Genomic DNA, 14,978 nt, shown 5'->3' with positions numbered 1-14,978 from the left:
TCAAATGAAGGCTTGAATGTTGAAAACAAGAGCAATTAAAACAAAACGACACACCAAACTGGCGCATAATTTTTTAAGGAGAAATTAAAATGAGTTTACAGAAAGTATTTTGCTCACTAGAGCAAAGCATCTTTCTGTAAGTAAGCAATGCAGTAATCATTTTTTCACTTGTGCTTGTTCATTCTTTATCAATGTCCTTTTCACCGTATCGGCTTTGAATATAAGTTTAATTATTTTCTCAGTAATTTCAGACAAAATTTCATAGGCGCAGTCTCATCTTTAGCAGATCTGATTATTCAGGTAGTGTCGTGTTCCACTCTGGTAATTCATGAGAGTCCTTGATTCCCCGCTGTATCGTTTTTCCTGGTGCTGAAACAGAATTTTTACTAATGTTCAATCAGTAACAAGGTATTGTGGAAGGCTAGAAGAGCACAGTGTAATTTTTTCTTGAGTATCCTACACTAATATCAAGTATAAATGCTTTTTGTCAAGCTCTAAATTCTTTTTGTAATGACCATATGAAATCGTAAAATGAGAAGCAGTTGCTTAATACATATTTTTTTGGTACTCACATTACTGTTTTATCTTTCCTAACTTACATAGGCATTTCCAATACTTGAGCTGACAAAATTTCTGTGAAACCTAACATATTTGCATTTACTTACATTGAATTTTGAGCTTTTTACTTTTCACAAAAAAATTTGTTTTCAGTCTTATTTCAACTGTCTCGTAGTGAATAGTGTGATCAGTATATATTTAAATATACATATAGCTTTTATTCTTCTGCTAAATACTTGTAATTATGCTGCACTGTATCAAACACATAGCTCAAACAAATCTGAAAAATATTAAGTAATTTTCAGGATTTCATGAGGATCATTTGATTTACAATTACATGCACTAAACTCAGCTTTCCACTATTATTCTACAATAAATAAGTTTTTCTGATGAGAACAGAATCACTGTTTTCTAAGTGCTCTCAAATTGCCACACTGTCTACATTTTCCGTTCTTTCCTGTCTCCCTTTCTGCATTCACCTCTCTCCCATAGGTAAATTTTTATTCTTGAATAAGTTTAGCATTTACCAGTGTATTTTTCTCTTCTTTTTTAGGATAAAGAAAGCTAGCATAGGATTCTTCTAGTGTCCTTGTTTACGTGTAGTGTAGGTACCACTTGAGAATGCAGCCTGATTCTTCAGGATGTCCAGAATATTTACAGAGCCTTTGGTACATTTAGCGCTTAACGTGAATTGCACTTGAATCAGTTTATCCAACTTGTAACATCAATGAATACTATTAAGTGTTGAAGTCGCTTGTTTTTCGTTTCCATGCAAAAAAGATCCCAGTAGCTCCAGCTGTGCCTGCTGTGAGCTTGGTCCCACCCGCGTTCCCCGTCACGATGTCTGTCCCTCCGCCGGGTTACAGCGCGATTCCTCCGCCACCCTTCTTGCGAGCCAGTTTCAACCCTTCACAGCCACCTCCAGGTAAGTCAGTGAAAATGAAGTAGAGTATGGAATGAGGATGCTTAGTTTGTGTGCTCCTGTGTACATCATGCTTTGTGGAGTTCTCCTTCAGCTACTGGTTACTGTTCCAGCCAGTTGACCTTCGAATCTTTAATTTGAGTCCAGTATGAAATTTATGTTAAACTTACCAGTGTATTCCATTGAGAATAGGAACTTGAGCAGAATTTTTTTTTATCTTTGATAAAAATGAAAATATAAAAATCATTGAGATTCATCTCCTTTCTTTAGAAAATTTTGAAATGCTCTGTTTTCTTCTTTGGACACTGGTGGCAGAAATCACTTTTAGAGAGGCACATGCAGATCATCTGTAGTAACGATGGGTTTGTTTTTGAAGACATTAACTGCCATTGCCTCTTCCCATACATTTGTTGTTTGCTAGTCTTCAGTGATGCAGCTCTTCAGGATGACAAATGTAGGCAAGCATTTACTGCAAAACTTTATTTGCTTTCCATGTAATAATTTGTCACATTTTTCCATGTAGGTTATATGCCTCCCCCAGTTCCACCTGTTGTCCCACCACCTGTTGTCCCACCACCCGTTGTCCCACCGGTTGTTCCAACACGTAAGTTTGATTCTTACAGCTGTTTGTGTGTTATGAAAAGCTTACTGTGAAGTTACTGAGAAAGAGGGGAAAAAGTAATTCTGGCAAATTGTTTGTATGAATAATGCAGTATTTCAACTTGGCTGCAATAAATGTATCTGTAACTTGAGCTATTTGGTGTTAGTCATTGAAAAATTTGTAACTATTTTTGTTTAGCCGTTTAACTGTATTGATTTAAGGTTTAAAAATATCTGTTAGAGTACTGATAGGTTGCCTACAGTTCATGCTCTTGACCAAAACAATAAATATTGCAGTAGTGATCAAATATAAGACATTATCAAAATATGTAACACTTAGGGTAATTAATTTCACTTATTTTACCAGCCTGACCTCTGGGAAACTGATCTGGAAGGCTTGAATATATGATTATTGTGATGTGCTTCTGTTATTTCTCTACAGCTTTAGTACAGCCTCCCTTACCAATTGCACAAGAGACGATGAAGGATGTGCCTTTTACTGGCCTTGTTCTACCAGTTGGCACAATTGCTACCAATCTGGCTACTCCCACGTTATCTGCTGGAAGCATTTTTAATCCTCTGCCAATCAACAAACCAGAATTAGATGAAAAGGGATCACATCTTACAGACCTTCAGATTTCTTCCAGTGAAAACAACAGATCTGGTAAGACACGTCCTTATTGTCAGATTCAATCACATAGAGGAAAGGTCATGCTTCTGAAGGTTTGTTTTTTTTTTCAGATAATAGTCCATTGCACTAGTAGTTAGAGAGTAGGAAGTTTTAGGTTGGGTATCATTTTCAGTTTAATTTGAAGAAGTGGTGAGAACCATTTGTCATGATCTGTTAATTGATTTATGGCAGTTTATGCTCATTGATGTTTTCTTCATAGACTTGAGAAGTAAAGCTGAGACTGGGAGCCCTTTAGAAAGCTTGTTAATTAACAAGTGCATTCTTAATACGAAAGTGTCAATGGAAAGGAGCAGGAGAGAGTGGGACCATATAACATTTATAGAATTATATCAAAGATTGTAATGCTTCCCTTGCCTATATTGGGTGACGGTTGTGGCTTCGTCAGTTTAAAGCTGCTGTGCATTCTTTACTACCTAGAGACATTCATTTCTGTGGCTTAACGTCTGTTTGTCACCAATGTGATTAAAACACTGTATGTTTGTTGTAGAAACTGAGAGAGACCTTGTCAGCAGTATTGGCACTGAATGTGGATTAAGTTGTGTGTTGTTTTGAATGCTGTTACACTGGCGTTTTCTGTTAATTGTTGCTCTTGTTGCTGCTTTTTAGTGCAAAGTGATGTTTCAAGTAGCTCCGGACTTGGAGGAGTGCAACCACCCATTGTCTCAAACAGTTCTGGGCTTACTGGAGAAGGACAACCACCCAGCGTGTCAAGTAGCTCTGGACTTGCAGGGGGAGTACAGCCACCCAGTGCTTCAAGCAGCTCTGGACTTGGAGGTGTGCAACCACCAACTGTTTCAAGCAGTTCTGGTCTTGCAGGAGGAGTGCAGCTACCTACTGTCTCCAGTAGCTCTGCTCTTGTTGGCGGCGTTCAGCCAACCAGCGCCTCAAGTAGCTCTGGACTTATGGCTGGAGTGCAACCACCAAACGTCTCCAGTAGTTCAGGGCTTCTAGCTGGAGTGCATCCACCCAGTGTCTCGAGCAGCCCTGGCCTTCTGACGGGAATGCAGCCACCCAGTGTCTCAAGCAGCTCAGGAGTTTTGGCAGGAGTACAGCCACCGAGTGTCTCAAGCAACTCTGGGCTTCTCATAATGCCACCACCGAATGTTTCCAGTAGTTCCGGACTTATGGGAGTGCCACCACCAAATATTTCAAGCAGTTCTGGACTTATGGCAATGCAGCATCCAGCTGGGGTTCAAAACATGCCTCATTTAAATATTAATAGTCAAAGGATGCCGGGGATGCCTCTCATAGACATCCGTCCAGGCCTGATGCCCCATTCGCCCGGACCGAGGTTTCCATTATGGAATCCCGCCGCAGCGTAGCATTCCTCCTCCAGCCATCCTTGATCCATCTCTTCACCCGCCTCCTCGAGGTCCTTTTCCTCCAGGAGATATTTTTAATCAAGCAGAAAGACCTTTTGGAACACCAGGGAGGCAAAATATCGATAGTATTTCTAATCCAGAGAAAAGACTGCCTCTCGGAGGCGAGAACATCCAGCAGGAAGGAGACAGAGATTATCGCTTTCCTCCGGTGGAAAACCGAGAGAATCTCAACAGACCATCTGCAGTGGATGTCAGAGAGTCTGTTGGGCGACCACCAGTTGATCCAAGAGAGAGCGTAGGGAGGCCTCCCGTAGATGGAAGAGAACACTTTGCAAGACCACATGTAGACATGAGAGAAAATTTTGGAAGGCCAGGTATGGATAACCTTGGTCGAAGAGAGCATTTCGGTTTCAATTCAGAGAAGCACTGGGGACAGAGAGGAGATTATGATGAAAGAGAGCACCACGCCTTCCCTGTTTATGGTGGCCCTAAAGGCTTCCACGAAGACAGAGAGAGGTTTCGGCACGTGAACTACAGGTTTGATAGCAGAAGTGGTCCCAATTGGAATAGAGGATTTGAACAAGACGCTCACAGGGATTTTGATGACCGCAGAAGACCCTGGGAAAGACAGAGGGATAGGGATGACAGAGATTTTAATTTTTGCAGAGAAATAAACGGGAACAGGTTTGGAAGAGACAGAATGTCAAACAACTGGATCCCCCCTCCACATCCACGGGTTTTTGAATATTTTGATGGGGCCACTTCCCAACGCAAAGCCGATAGCATGCCCCAGGTAAATGGTGAAAATACAGAGACAGAAAGTCAGCCACCAACTGCACAGGTGCAGGATGATCCAGAACTTTACGAAAAACTGACCTCTTCCATCGAGATAAACAAAGAGAAGAGTGACACAGAAGCTGATATAGAAAGTGAACCAGTGGTAGAAAGCACAGAAACTGAGGGGACATAATCATCACTCAGTAGGTAAAAGATACCTTTTGTAAAGTTGTCATCTCTCTGTAATAGATAAATGGCTGACTGGACCGTAGCAGTTCACTTTTGTCTGCCAGAATTAAGTTAATCTGATGTTCATGTTCATCTTTCACGTAAATAACTGTACAACTGACTTGTGTAGAACACTGTTCTTAATTTGGACATGGCAGGTAAACATTTTTTTAATTTCTCTGGTGAAGCATAAACTCTCCCCCACTTGCTTTTAATTTCACAAAGATAAAATAACAGCTTGTCAAACAAAGACTTCCTATGGAAGAAAATGGGATTTTTAAGATACTACCCTTAGGTTGGCTACTGAAATTGTTATACTTGAAAACAGGTGCTGGTGTATCTCGTCTGTGTTTTTAGGCTGCTGCAGAATTTTAAAGTATAGACAAAGCTGTGATACTTTACGTTCATACAATTCGGCAGAAAAAGAAACGGCCCATGTTATTTAAGGAGCATAACACAGAGATTAAAAGTGATTTTGTAAAATCTACACTATAGTCTCTGTTTTCTCTAAAGTAAGTGTTCGTGATTTGTTCCTCGTACTGCAGTGGGTTAAAAAAAAAAAATGAAAAAGTACATTTTAATGTTGGGTGCATTTTGTTTTTTAGATGCCAATAAAGCATATTTGATAACAGTGTTCTAGGTATTGTATTTTTTTAAAAACCTGCAAACTCTTAAAAACTTGGAATCAGCCATGATATGTGCTCTAGCTAGTTGTTGCAAAAGGTTTATATTACTTTTGTAAGACCAATGCAACAGTTATGTCAAAGAAGCGTATGGTTTTTACACTGAAAATCATGCAGTCATATTAGTTGATGTAAATAACGTATGTATGTAAATAATATGTGTAAACTGTTTGTAGATAACACTTTTTCTGTGCGTGCCTGTGTATGTGCACACACTCACAGAATGTTGTAGACAGTTCAATAAAACTGAAATGAAATTAGGTTGTAAAAATCTGCCTTTCACCTTCTTTAGGTAGTAAGTTAACAAAACGTATCTCACTGCAATACTGTCAGGCTTAGATTTACCTTCTCATGCTCATTGTTACGATGTTCTTACTACTTCTAGAAGGTGGAACATTGATATACTGTAAGAATATACAGAAGGATTTTAGCTTACTTTTTAAATTGCAGATATGCATGAAGCCAAAACTTAAGCAAGTATTTGCGTTGTCTTATTTTGTAATATATTTGGTATTCTGGATAGATAGTGGTAGTGTTCCAGTACTTTGTGGTTATTTGTTTTTAGCGGCTCAAAGTCCAGATATGTTGCACAAAAAGTAAAAAGCTGTTGTTGGTCTAAAAAAACCCTGCAAGTTTTTTAACAGAAATAAGGGGGGCTTTGTGTTTTGATGGCTTAGTATTGAAGTCAAACCTCTTGTTAAATCGTTGAGATGAACTGGCTGCTTAGGTAAATCAGTAGCATTATTTTCTCCCGTTTCACCGACTTCGCTGCTTTAAATTGGTGGTGAAAGATTTGGCTATAGGGTAATGCCGGATTTTCAATTCATTCCACCTAAGTGCATTTCACAAACTTCTTTCAGCATAACTTCTGTGAAAATTGTGTCTGAAAGTATCCTTTCACTCAGTTTTGGGAAAGTTCTTTTCCTCTTGCGTAATAGGATCCAAGTACTAGGTTTTGCTACACGAATTCCCTTCTGGTAGAAGAAACACCTTTAGCTCAGATTAGAATTTTTTCTTTAACTTAAAGGGTTAGCATGGAAGTTTTAATTCCCCTTCTGCCTTCCCACAGGAATAGAAGTATGGGAGTGTCACGTGAGTGTCACAAGAATGCCTTTGAGCGTAGAAGCAAGTTTGGCATGTGCGTGTTGCCCTCTCCCTTGGGGAGGTGGGCTCTGCTTTCATGCTGTGTCATGCCTCAGCTTTTCAATTACAGGGACTTTTTGTCTGCATAGTAAGCAGTCAGCTTACTGGAGGTGGCCCTTTGAAAGAGCAGACTTGAATGAATAATTCTTTATCTACTGTGCAAGTATTAAGCATTAGGCTGTAGTGAGGTATGCGTTAAATGACTATTGCTTTGTAATAGACCTTGCTGCTCTGTGTATTACCAGAACGTGTCTCAGGAGTTGAGATGAACAATGTTTAAGGTAAAATACCTTCATGAGCAGGCTGTGGCTGAAAGAACTTGACTGACGTTGCTGCACCACCTATTAGGAGTATTCTGGTCAGGAGGATATGGTTGTGTGAAAGTCCAAACACAAAAATTATAGCTATAAAGGGTACTTATGAACTTTAAGGGATTTTCTTTATTTCATTTTGATATGTGCAGCTTGAAGAGGCTTCAGTTGTAGACAACATAAATACTCAGAATCAAACACATATTGGCAGTAGCTTTTCTTCTCAAACTTTTTGTTGAATGCCTCTTTAAAACTGAAAGTTAATCTGTTTTTGTTTTTCTGAACTGGGAGTGCAGTATGCTAAATTGCTCGTAGTATGATGGTTTAGGTAAATTACCAGGTGAGAGATGTTAAACAATTTGGTTGGTAGTGGTATAAAACAATGTATAACTTAGTGGTTTTTCATCTTTGTTAATCTCTTTCAAGCATTAATAAATCGGCTACTGTATATATGTGTTATACCATCAATTTCAAACAGCTGTTTTATTTTTTTTGTAGAATAAAGGTTTGTTGCACAGTCTTCAGTTGCATCATGTTTACAGTTAGAACTGTTCATTTCTTATGTTATTAATGTAGCACGCAGACTGTCACCAAAAGAGCTGTATTCAGATGCTCAGAAGGGACTTACTGTTACCAAAACAGTATGGTTTCTTTATCTTGCCAGTAGGAATTTTGAAATCTGTCAGAGCTTGAGTGAAGACTTCCCATTCTCACTGTAGATTAAGCCATTGCAAGCCACTGGAAAGAGCTCTCCTGAGATCCAGATCAGGTCTTTGATGTGGTTCACGGTAGTGACATGTCAGTTTTGCTGCTGCAAAGGAAAGAGTGAGGCTGGGACAGGAAGAAGGTGGGGGCAAGGCATTTGGGCAGCAGTTCTGGCTTACGCCTGTTTTAAAGCTTTCTCTAGTTAGGAGAGGTGGCCATTCTTAGCAACTGAAGAAGCTGATCTACTATTTACTTAAATAACATACATACTTTAAAATACCTCAGGTCGCTTTGCAGGCAACACAATATACTTGGGTATGCACATTTGCGTGACAACCTTACGCACTAGTAAGTTCTTGGATGTATTTGCTGCCTTTTTAAACAGCCTGTGATTCTGATCTTACACTGTGTACTTCATTTGAGCAGAATGCTACATCCATAAAGATTACTAGGCTGAAACACAGCCTTCATTTGCTATAACGACATGACTTCTTTGCTGAAGCCTTTTCTCTGTGAAATATTGGAACACTTTTATTTTTATATGTAGTGCTTCACGTTGTTATTATCAAATCAAGGGGATAGATTCTGTTAGATTCCTTTGCTTCAGTAGAGTATTACACTGTTTTTCAAGCCATTTCAATGATTTAAACGGCTTTATTTATGTAGTCAAGGTACTTCTACTCTCAGTAAGGCAAGACAGAAATACTGTGATTAAGCAAGTAGTGTGGCATGCACAGGCATTACCTAAACACAGTTGGAAGATTATAAAGTAAACTGTCTATAGAAGGTATTTATAAATTAAGTCAGATTATTCCAGAGTTCTCTTAAAATAGCGTCGGCAGTTCTGAACACATGCAGGATTACGTTATGCTGGTAAAACACTAAAAGTACTCATTTTCTTAATTTGTGTTCCCCTAACTCAGACCTTTGGGTCTTTTAATTTGAAACTGGTAGAAATGGATCCCAAATTTAATTCTTTGCATTTTCAGCAGTTATTAAAATAACTTAAGGGTGACTTTTTTGTCGTTTGATAATGAGAGGTAAACAGATGTGATTTTAAAACCTATTCAACATATCAGGAGTCATCAAGGTTAACTAGGACAATTTTTTGTTACTTCAGGTAACGAAAGGATCTTTCTTTCCCTGTTGACAGCTATTGCTGATTTTTTTTATGAATTTTTAACGGACTTTACATTAATCACATTTTCCTTTCAAGTGCGGAGCTTTCAGAACTAAATGTGCTCTGAAGCAGTCTGCTCATGTAGATGAGACATTGATTTAAAAGGCATAAAGACAGGATAATCTTTTTTTAGTTGGAAGCTGTTTGTTTGAAAAACAATGGCAAAAGATCTTTCCACCATGTTGCTTTACTATTTCCAATACTATATTGTAAGACTTTCTTAATTGCAACTAGGCTTATGTTTCTCTTTGAAAGGTCACTTTAATGTTACTCACTCAACTTAACCTATCTGAGTTCTTCGGATACTCAAACATTCTGGATTTTATTAACATATGTAGGTGATATTCCATAGCCAAGAAAAGTCAAGTAGAGCTACTAGAAAGAAAAATCATTGTCTATTTAAGAGTAATAAACTCCAGCAAAGGTGTACAGGATCTGCAAAGTGATTTTTGTCAGCAATGGGATGGTATGAAAGTCCGTTAATATGGTTTTTGTTGAAGTTGGTGTGTTGTGTTTGCCGTAATTCCTGTATCCCTTTCTGTCTTGCACAAACTTCATGAAAAAGAGTAGTCTCATTGAATATCATACTCTTTAGTAGCATCCTTCAGATGCTCTGCCACCAAAGATTAGAGGAGGAAGGACTAGTGGCCTGTTCACACTTAAAAAAACCAGAGTGTTAAGATGCATTGTGCAGTTGAAGCTGAATGTATTTTCTCTTAAAGAAGTTTAAAATGCATGTTTCAGCACTTGCATAGCAGCAGTGATATTAGTGGCTGCTGGTTCAGTAGTCTTATTGTGTACTTTGTCATTTTTCTTTTAAAGCTAACTCACTAGTGTTAATTTTAAACTTTCTCTTTTTCCGATCTGATTAAATTGTTCTAATGCCCTCAGACAAGGGACTTTTTTGTGCTTTCCCAAAAAAAAAAAAAAAAATCTGGTCAGAGAGTTGTTAACCTTTAGATAGGTCAGCTGAACATTTCTTTTTCCATCATGATTTAGTTCTTTAGCTATAGTTTTCCTTTTCAATAATTTTCTGTTTGTGTATCTGTTCTGATGGGTGTGTTCATGTTAGCTTTGTGTTGATTTGTATGCGGGAACATTATGACTGCATGCAAGCTGGTACAAAAAATCCTTGATAGGTGAAGTGTGTTAAATGGATACAGAATTTTAAACTGAAATGTAGATTGATAGAATTCACATAGGCTGTAGATGCAGGGACTTTGGATCTAGATGTCACCTCCACACTAAAAGAGGCATCATATTCTAATTATAGCTGGGGAAAATAAGAAATGTGGCTTTTTCTTGATAACTGCAGAAGTGAAGTAGAAATAACCGTTGTGTTTAAAGTCCTGTGTAAAAATCCATCCATCTTTGTGCAGTCAAAAGAAGCTCTATTGTCACTTCAGTTATGAAGGGAAAAAATTACTTTAGAGTTAAGCTGTTTCTGAGGTAATCTGATCTCATTCAGCAATGCAGTAAAACGTAGTTTGAAGTATGCCTTAAGGTTTTTTTCCCATCTGGAAAGGAGACTACATTTCAAACTTTAGACAAAAGTGTGGACAACATCAATACGTTTTTTTTTTTCCTCTGGAATTAGAAATGTAACTTGTGGTTCGCTGATTTTCTTCAAGAAAATCTTTTTAATTTTTGTGGTGTAAATACATAAGAACTAAATGGACATTCAACTTCAAAAATGTTTACTGAAAGTTAGAATAGTTTGTCCTGTTATTTTTTCATTTATTTTTACATACTTGCAATACATTATTTTGTCAAATGGTACCATCACAGGATTCTGCTTACCATGAATTTGAAATACCTTTGAATTATGTAATTCAGTTGCATAGCCACGTTATTTAAATCTAGGGAAAAAAAATAAGTCTTTCTTTTGAAACTCATTGGCTTCTTGTACAGCATGACTACCAATGTAGGTAATTCACTGTTAAGAACCTTATTGTCAAAGATCTGTGATTAAAAGTAAAATACTGAAAAAAAATAGAAACGCTTGCTTATTAATTTGGAATTTTGTTGTTCATTAAAAGCAAAATAATGCCATACTCTCAAATTTCATATTGGTTAAAAAAATTCACCATATTAAAAATACAAACTTGATGGCCCGTAGTTCTACAAATTGATAAAATTAGTGAGGCGCCCATATTTCATTTTGCTAGAATGTAAAACCTTCAAGTGATCGGGATAAATGTTATTTACATTAAATATTGAAATGTATTTTAAAGTCTTGTGTGCATATACTATCTGCAGTTTCTGTGTGTACACTTTATATTATATATGCTGTACACCTGCAATCCTCATTCCATGATCAGAACCACAATGGAAAAAAGGAGGGTGACATGATATGGCAAATTCTAGTAGATACTAAAAATGCTGTACAGATGGGATCTCTGTAAAACAGGGGATAGATAATGTTTCAGAGGCAGCACCTTGTTAGTCTCTTTTGAAGTCAGGTAAAACCTCAGTTATAAAGCATGAATAAGCCTTTTTTTTAGGTTAAATAAAAGCTAATGCATAACTTTTGCTGTTCTGATGGCTCATTAAAAAGCCAGTATTTTAAAAAGCCAAAGTTTTTAAGTAATCCTGAGCATTTTTCTTAATATTGCTACTACCTTAACTAAAAAAAAAAAAAAAAAAAAAAAAAAAAAAAGGAAGAAAAAGCCACAGGAAACACAGACAGGTGTAAATATTTGTAAGATTACAAAATTCTTGAAGAAATAACTGGATAACAAATGTTAGTGTGCCTATTTGGGTGTTCTTTACTAGTATATACTGCAAAACTCAGTTAAAAGCATGGTAAAGAACTGTCTCAGATGGAAGGACTGTGCTGAACAGAGGTGCCAGTGTAAAATCCAATATTTTTGTTGTTGCTCCTTGTTTTTGTTACCTCCCCGCCTAAGTACTGCCCTTGTTTGGGGTTTCACTCTGAACACTGATTTTAGGGAAGATTCTGACTAATGTTTGTGTTTTGTCTAATATGTAATACAGACACCAACAGCTAGTGAGAAGTTGAGTGATGTTGTCTGAGGTAAAAGCGTCAGAGCAATCAAAAGAGGAGATAACTGAATTGTGTGAACCACCAATCTGAAACATCACTGTTGAGGCATGTCTACTTACTACAGAGATAATTAGAGGTTATTTTTAAGTATCTCAGTACTGGAAAGGCTGCATTTCACAGTAGTATCCTGGTTTGGAAGGTCCCAGCTACAGTATCATTTGTTTTCTGCTCTCTGTAGAAAATTCTTGATGAAGATCATTACCTTACATGTTATTTATAGGGACTCTAAAATAATGCTGCTTTAGTCTTACTACTAAAGCAGTATGATGTGATTCACAGACTCACTTGTTTACTGGTGGGAATGTTCCCCTTGGCTTCATTGGATCCAGAATTTCAAATGCTTTGTCTTGAGTGTCTCAGTTTCTTCTTCAGTGGCCTTTAGAAAAGCAGGTGGTAGAAGATTATCTGGTTCTACTTTAATTGATTTTTATACTACTTTTAAGCACAGAGCCTTCTAGGGGATAATTTTTCTTTCAAATCCTGTTCCCATGTTCAGTATTTATGAGTGGGCAGTTCTAATAAAGATTGTTTTGAGATTCTGAGGGTGTGGTGGAATAGATTGTACAAAATGTCTGAAAAAAAGATCACAAGCTCTGTACTTGACTAGTCCTCTGCTAGGAAATCCCTGGAGTGAAAGCAAGCAAAGCAAAGCTAGTGTTAGCTTCTGTCTCTCCCCAAAATCCTGCTTTCTAAGTAGATCTTTTCACTGCAGCAGGTAGAGCAGCCCTGTAATACATGGTCACTATTATTTGATTAGAGTTCATTATGCCCTCTGGGCTTGTTTCCTCATCTGTTTACTGTTTTTTTGAAAGGTTGCGTTTTCTTTAAATAGTGCTTTCCTTCAAATGATTTAAAGAAAAATGAATGCATTAGGTTAATAAAGTTATTTCATTTTAGAGTGCTTGCCTAACTCTTCTCAATAAATTTCCTTCTGCAACAAAAAAGTTCTTACATTTCTGTATTAACTAGAATAGAAATAAGAATGGGTGATATGTAAAAAAAAAAAAATAAAATTTTTGTCCAAAATTACATATTTTTTGTCATCATAGTCTGGTTCCAGCATGTTCAAGAATATAACTAAAATCACATTCTTCACACCACCTAGCAGTTTGTGCTCTCTCTGATACACAGCTTGAAAATTTGGGCACACAACTTAGAGCAACCTCAGGAGCTGTAGTGAATGCCAGGGTCTTGGATTTCCCTTCTCCATTCCCTACCTTCTCACCAGATATTTTAGTCTTTCTTACTCACACTCAAAAGTTTAACCAACACATTTTCTGAAAATTATGAAGACTTTTACTTTTCCCAACTTTGAGAATTAATTTATTCCGAATGTCTCTTATCTTGATGCATAAAAGCAAGCAATCATGAATCCAAAAAGAACAAATATGTGAAAGCAATTTTCTGAACATTTTTAGCACTTTATAGGCAAGAAAATGAGACCCAAGGAAAGTCTGCTAGAGAACTGGCTTTAATTTGTGGTTTGTTTTACCATATTGTTGGCTTTTTAAGTCATCTAATTGAGTATTGTATTTTCTTACAGGTCCTTTTGGCTTTTTTACAGGGTTTTGTTTTTTTTTCTAAACTGGGACCTATTATGCATCTTATAATACACTTGAAATTGTGCATCTTGCCTTACAGTAACTGTCTAGCGTTGACTTCAGCTACATACTGCAAGATACACAATACATTAGAATTTATTATTTTTGAACTATTGAAGTATATATATATTGAAATATATGAAGATATATCCATTTTCTAGAAGCTTCTGGAAAGCTTAGCCACAGTTTTTACAGTCTACATCATATACAGGGAACACAAAGTACAGTATGAACTCTTACTCTTGCTGTCCCCATTACACTCACGGTGTTTCTGCAGCTAACACATCTTTGGTTTTGTCTTCCACTTTTGCTGTGTCAAAGGAGTCAGTTAGATGTGTGTGTTCACATATAGTTTTAAATGTACATCATCACTGAAAGTCAGATGAATATTTAAAAATCAAACTATTAAGTTAGGGTTTCAAATTTAGCTTGTTATGAATCATTTGGTTGGTTACACCAGGTTTTTACACCATTTGGTCATTAGCATTTTTTTTTTCTTAAGTAAAATATCAGTCTTGTTGGTGATCGGTTTTCTTACATGAGAGTATGAAGCTCCCAGTCTTACACTGTAGAAATTGGTGCTCTGGTGGACTGTGGCAGACAAAGCCTAATTACACTGTCACTTGTCTGGAAAAACCCACCTACCACAACTCTTCACATCAGGCTATGGGGTAACACAGGGAGCACACACACATCCAGGCAAGCTGCTGTGCCTCAGAGGTGCACAGGTGGACACCTCGAGGGTGAGCACTTACGAGCCATATAGACACAAGGCTCCCACTCACCTGGGGATAAAAGTTTTCTTCTCTGCCTGAGCCATGATAATAGTATTAGTACAGCAGGCAGCAGACTAGTCTTTTTATGCTGAACTTTGTGGCGTGGTTAGTATTTACAAACAGGAGAATTATTTAGTTATCTAATGTGTTTTTCAAAGTAATCATTGCTGGCAAGTCAGGTCTGGGACCAGGTGCTCTACTTGAACCCTGCTACAAACAAGAAAGATGAGAGGTGGTTAAACCACTGTAGGTGCTTGTTTGGATTGTTCTGAAACAGACCCTACTTCAGGGTCTCACTTTCTGGGAAGAGGCTGAGAGTTAATTTCAGAAACTTTTCAGGGTTCTGGCCTTCCAAAAATAGATGGATGCCTCAAATATACCATTCACCTGCATTTGCTTTCACATTCCTCATGT

General features: G+C 37.4%; 1 protein-coding gene across 1 annotated transcript in view; it reads left to right on the top strand.

Annotated features, from left to right (window-relative positions):
* SCAF8 (SR-related CTD-associated factor 8) overlaps positions 1-5,721 on the top strand; it is a gene marked incomplete at its 5' end in the record, with an annotated part of 31,835 nt that extends 26,114 nt beyond the window's left edge. The window contains 5 exon segments of the mRNA XM_008945034.1: positions 1,339-1,483; positions 2,004-2,084; positions 2,523-2,744; positions 3,378-4,071; positions 4,073-5,721. Coding sequence (XP_008943282.1) covers positions 1,339-1,483; positions 2,004-2,084; positions 2,523-2,744; positions 3,378-4,071; positions 4,073-5,063 — 2,133 coding nt within the window.
* Positions 5,722-14,978: the final 9,257 nt, after the last annotated feature.

Source organism: Merops nubicus, unplaced genomic scaffold (genome assembly GCF_000691845.1).
Source record: "Merops nubicus isolate BGI_N331 unplaced genomic scaffold, ASM69184v1 scaffold2760, whole genome shotgun sequence".
Classification (NCBI taxonomy): domain Eukaryota; kingdom Metazoa; phylum Chordata; class Aves; order Coraciiformes; family Meropidae; genus Merops; species Merops nubicus.
This window is presented reverse-complemented; position numbering and strand designations above follow the sequence as displayed.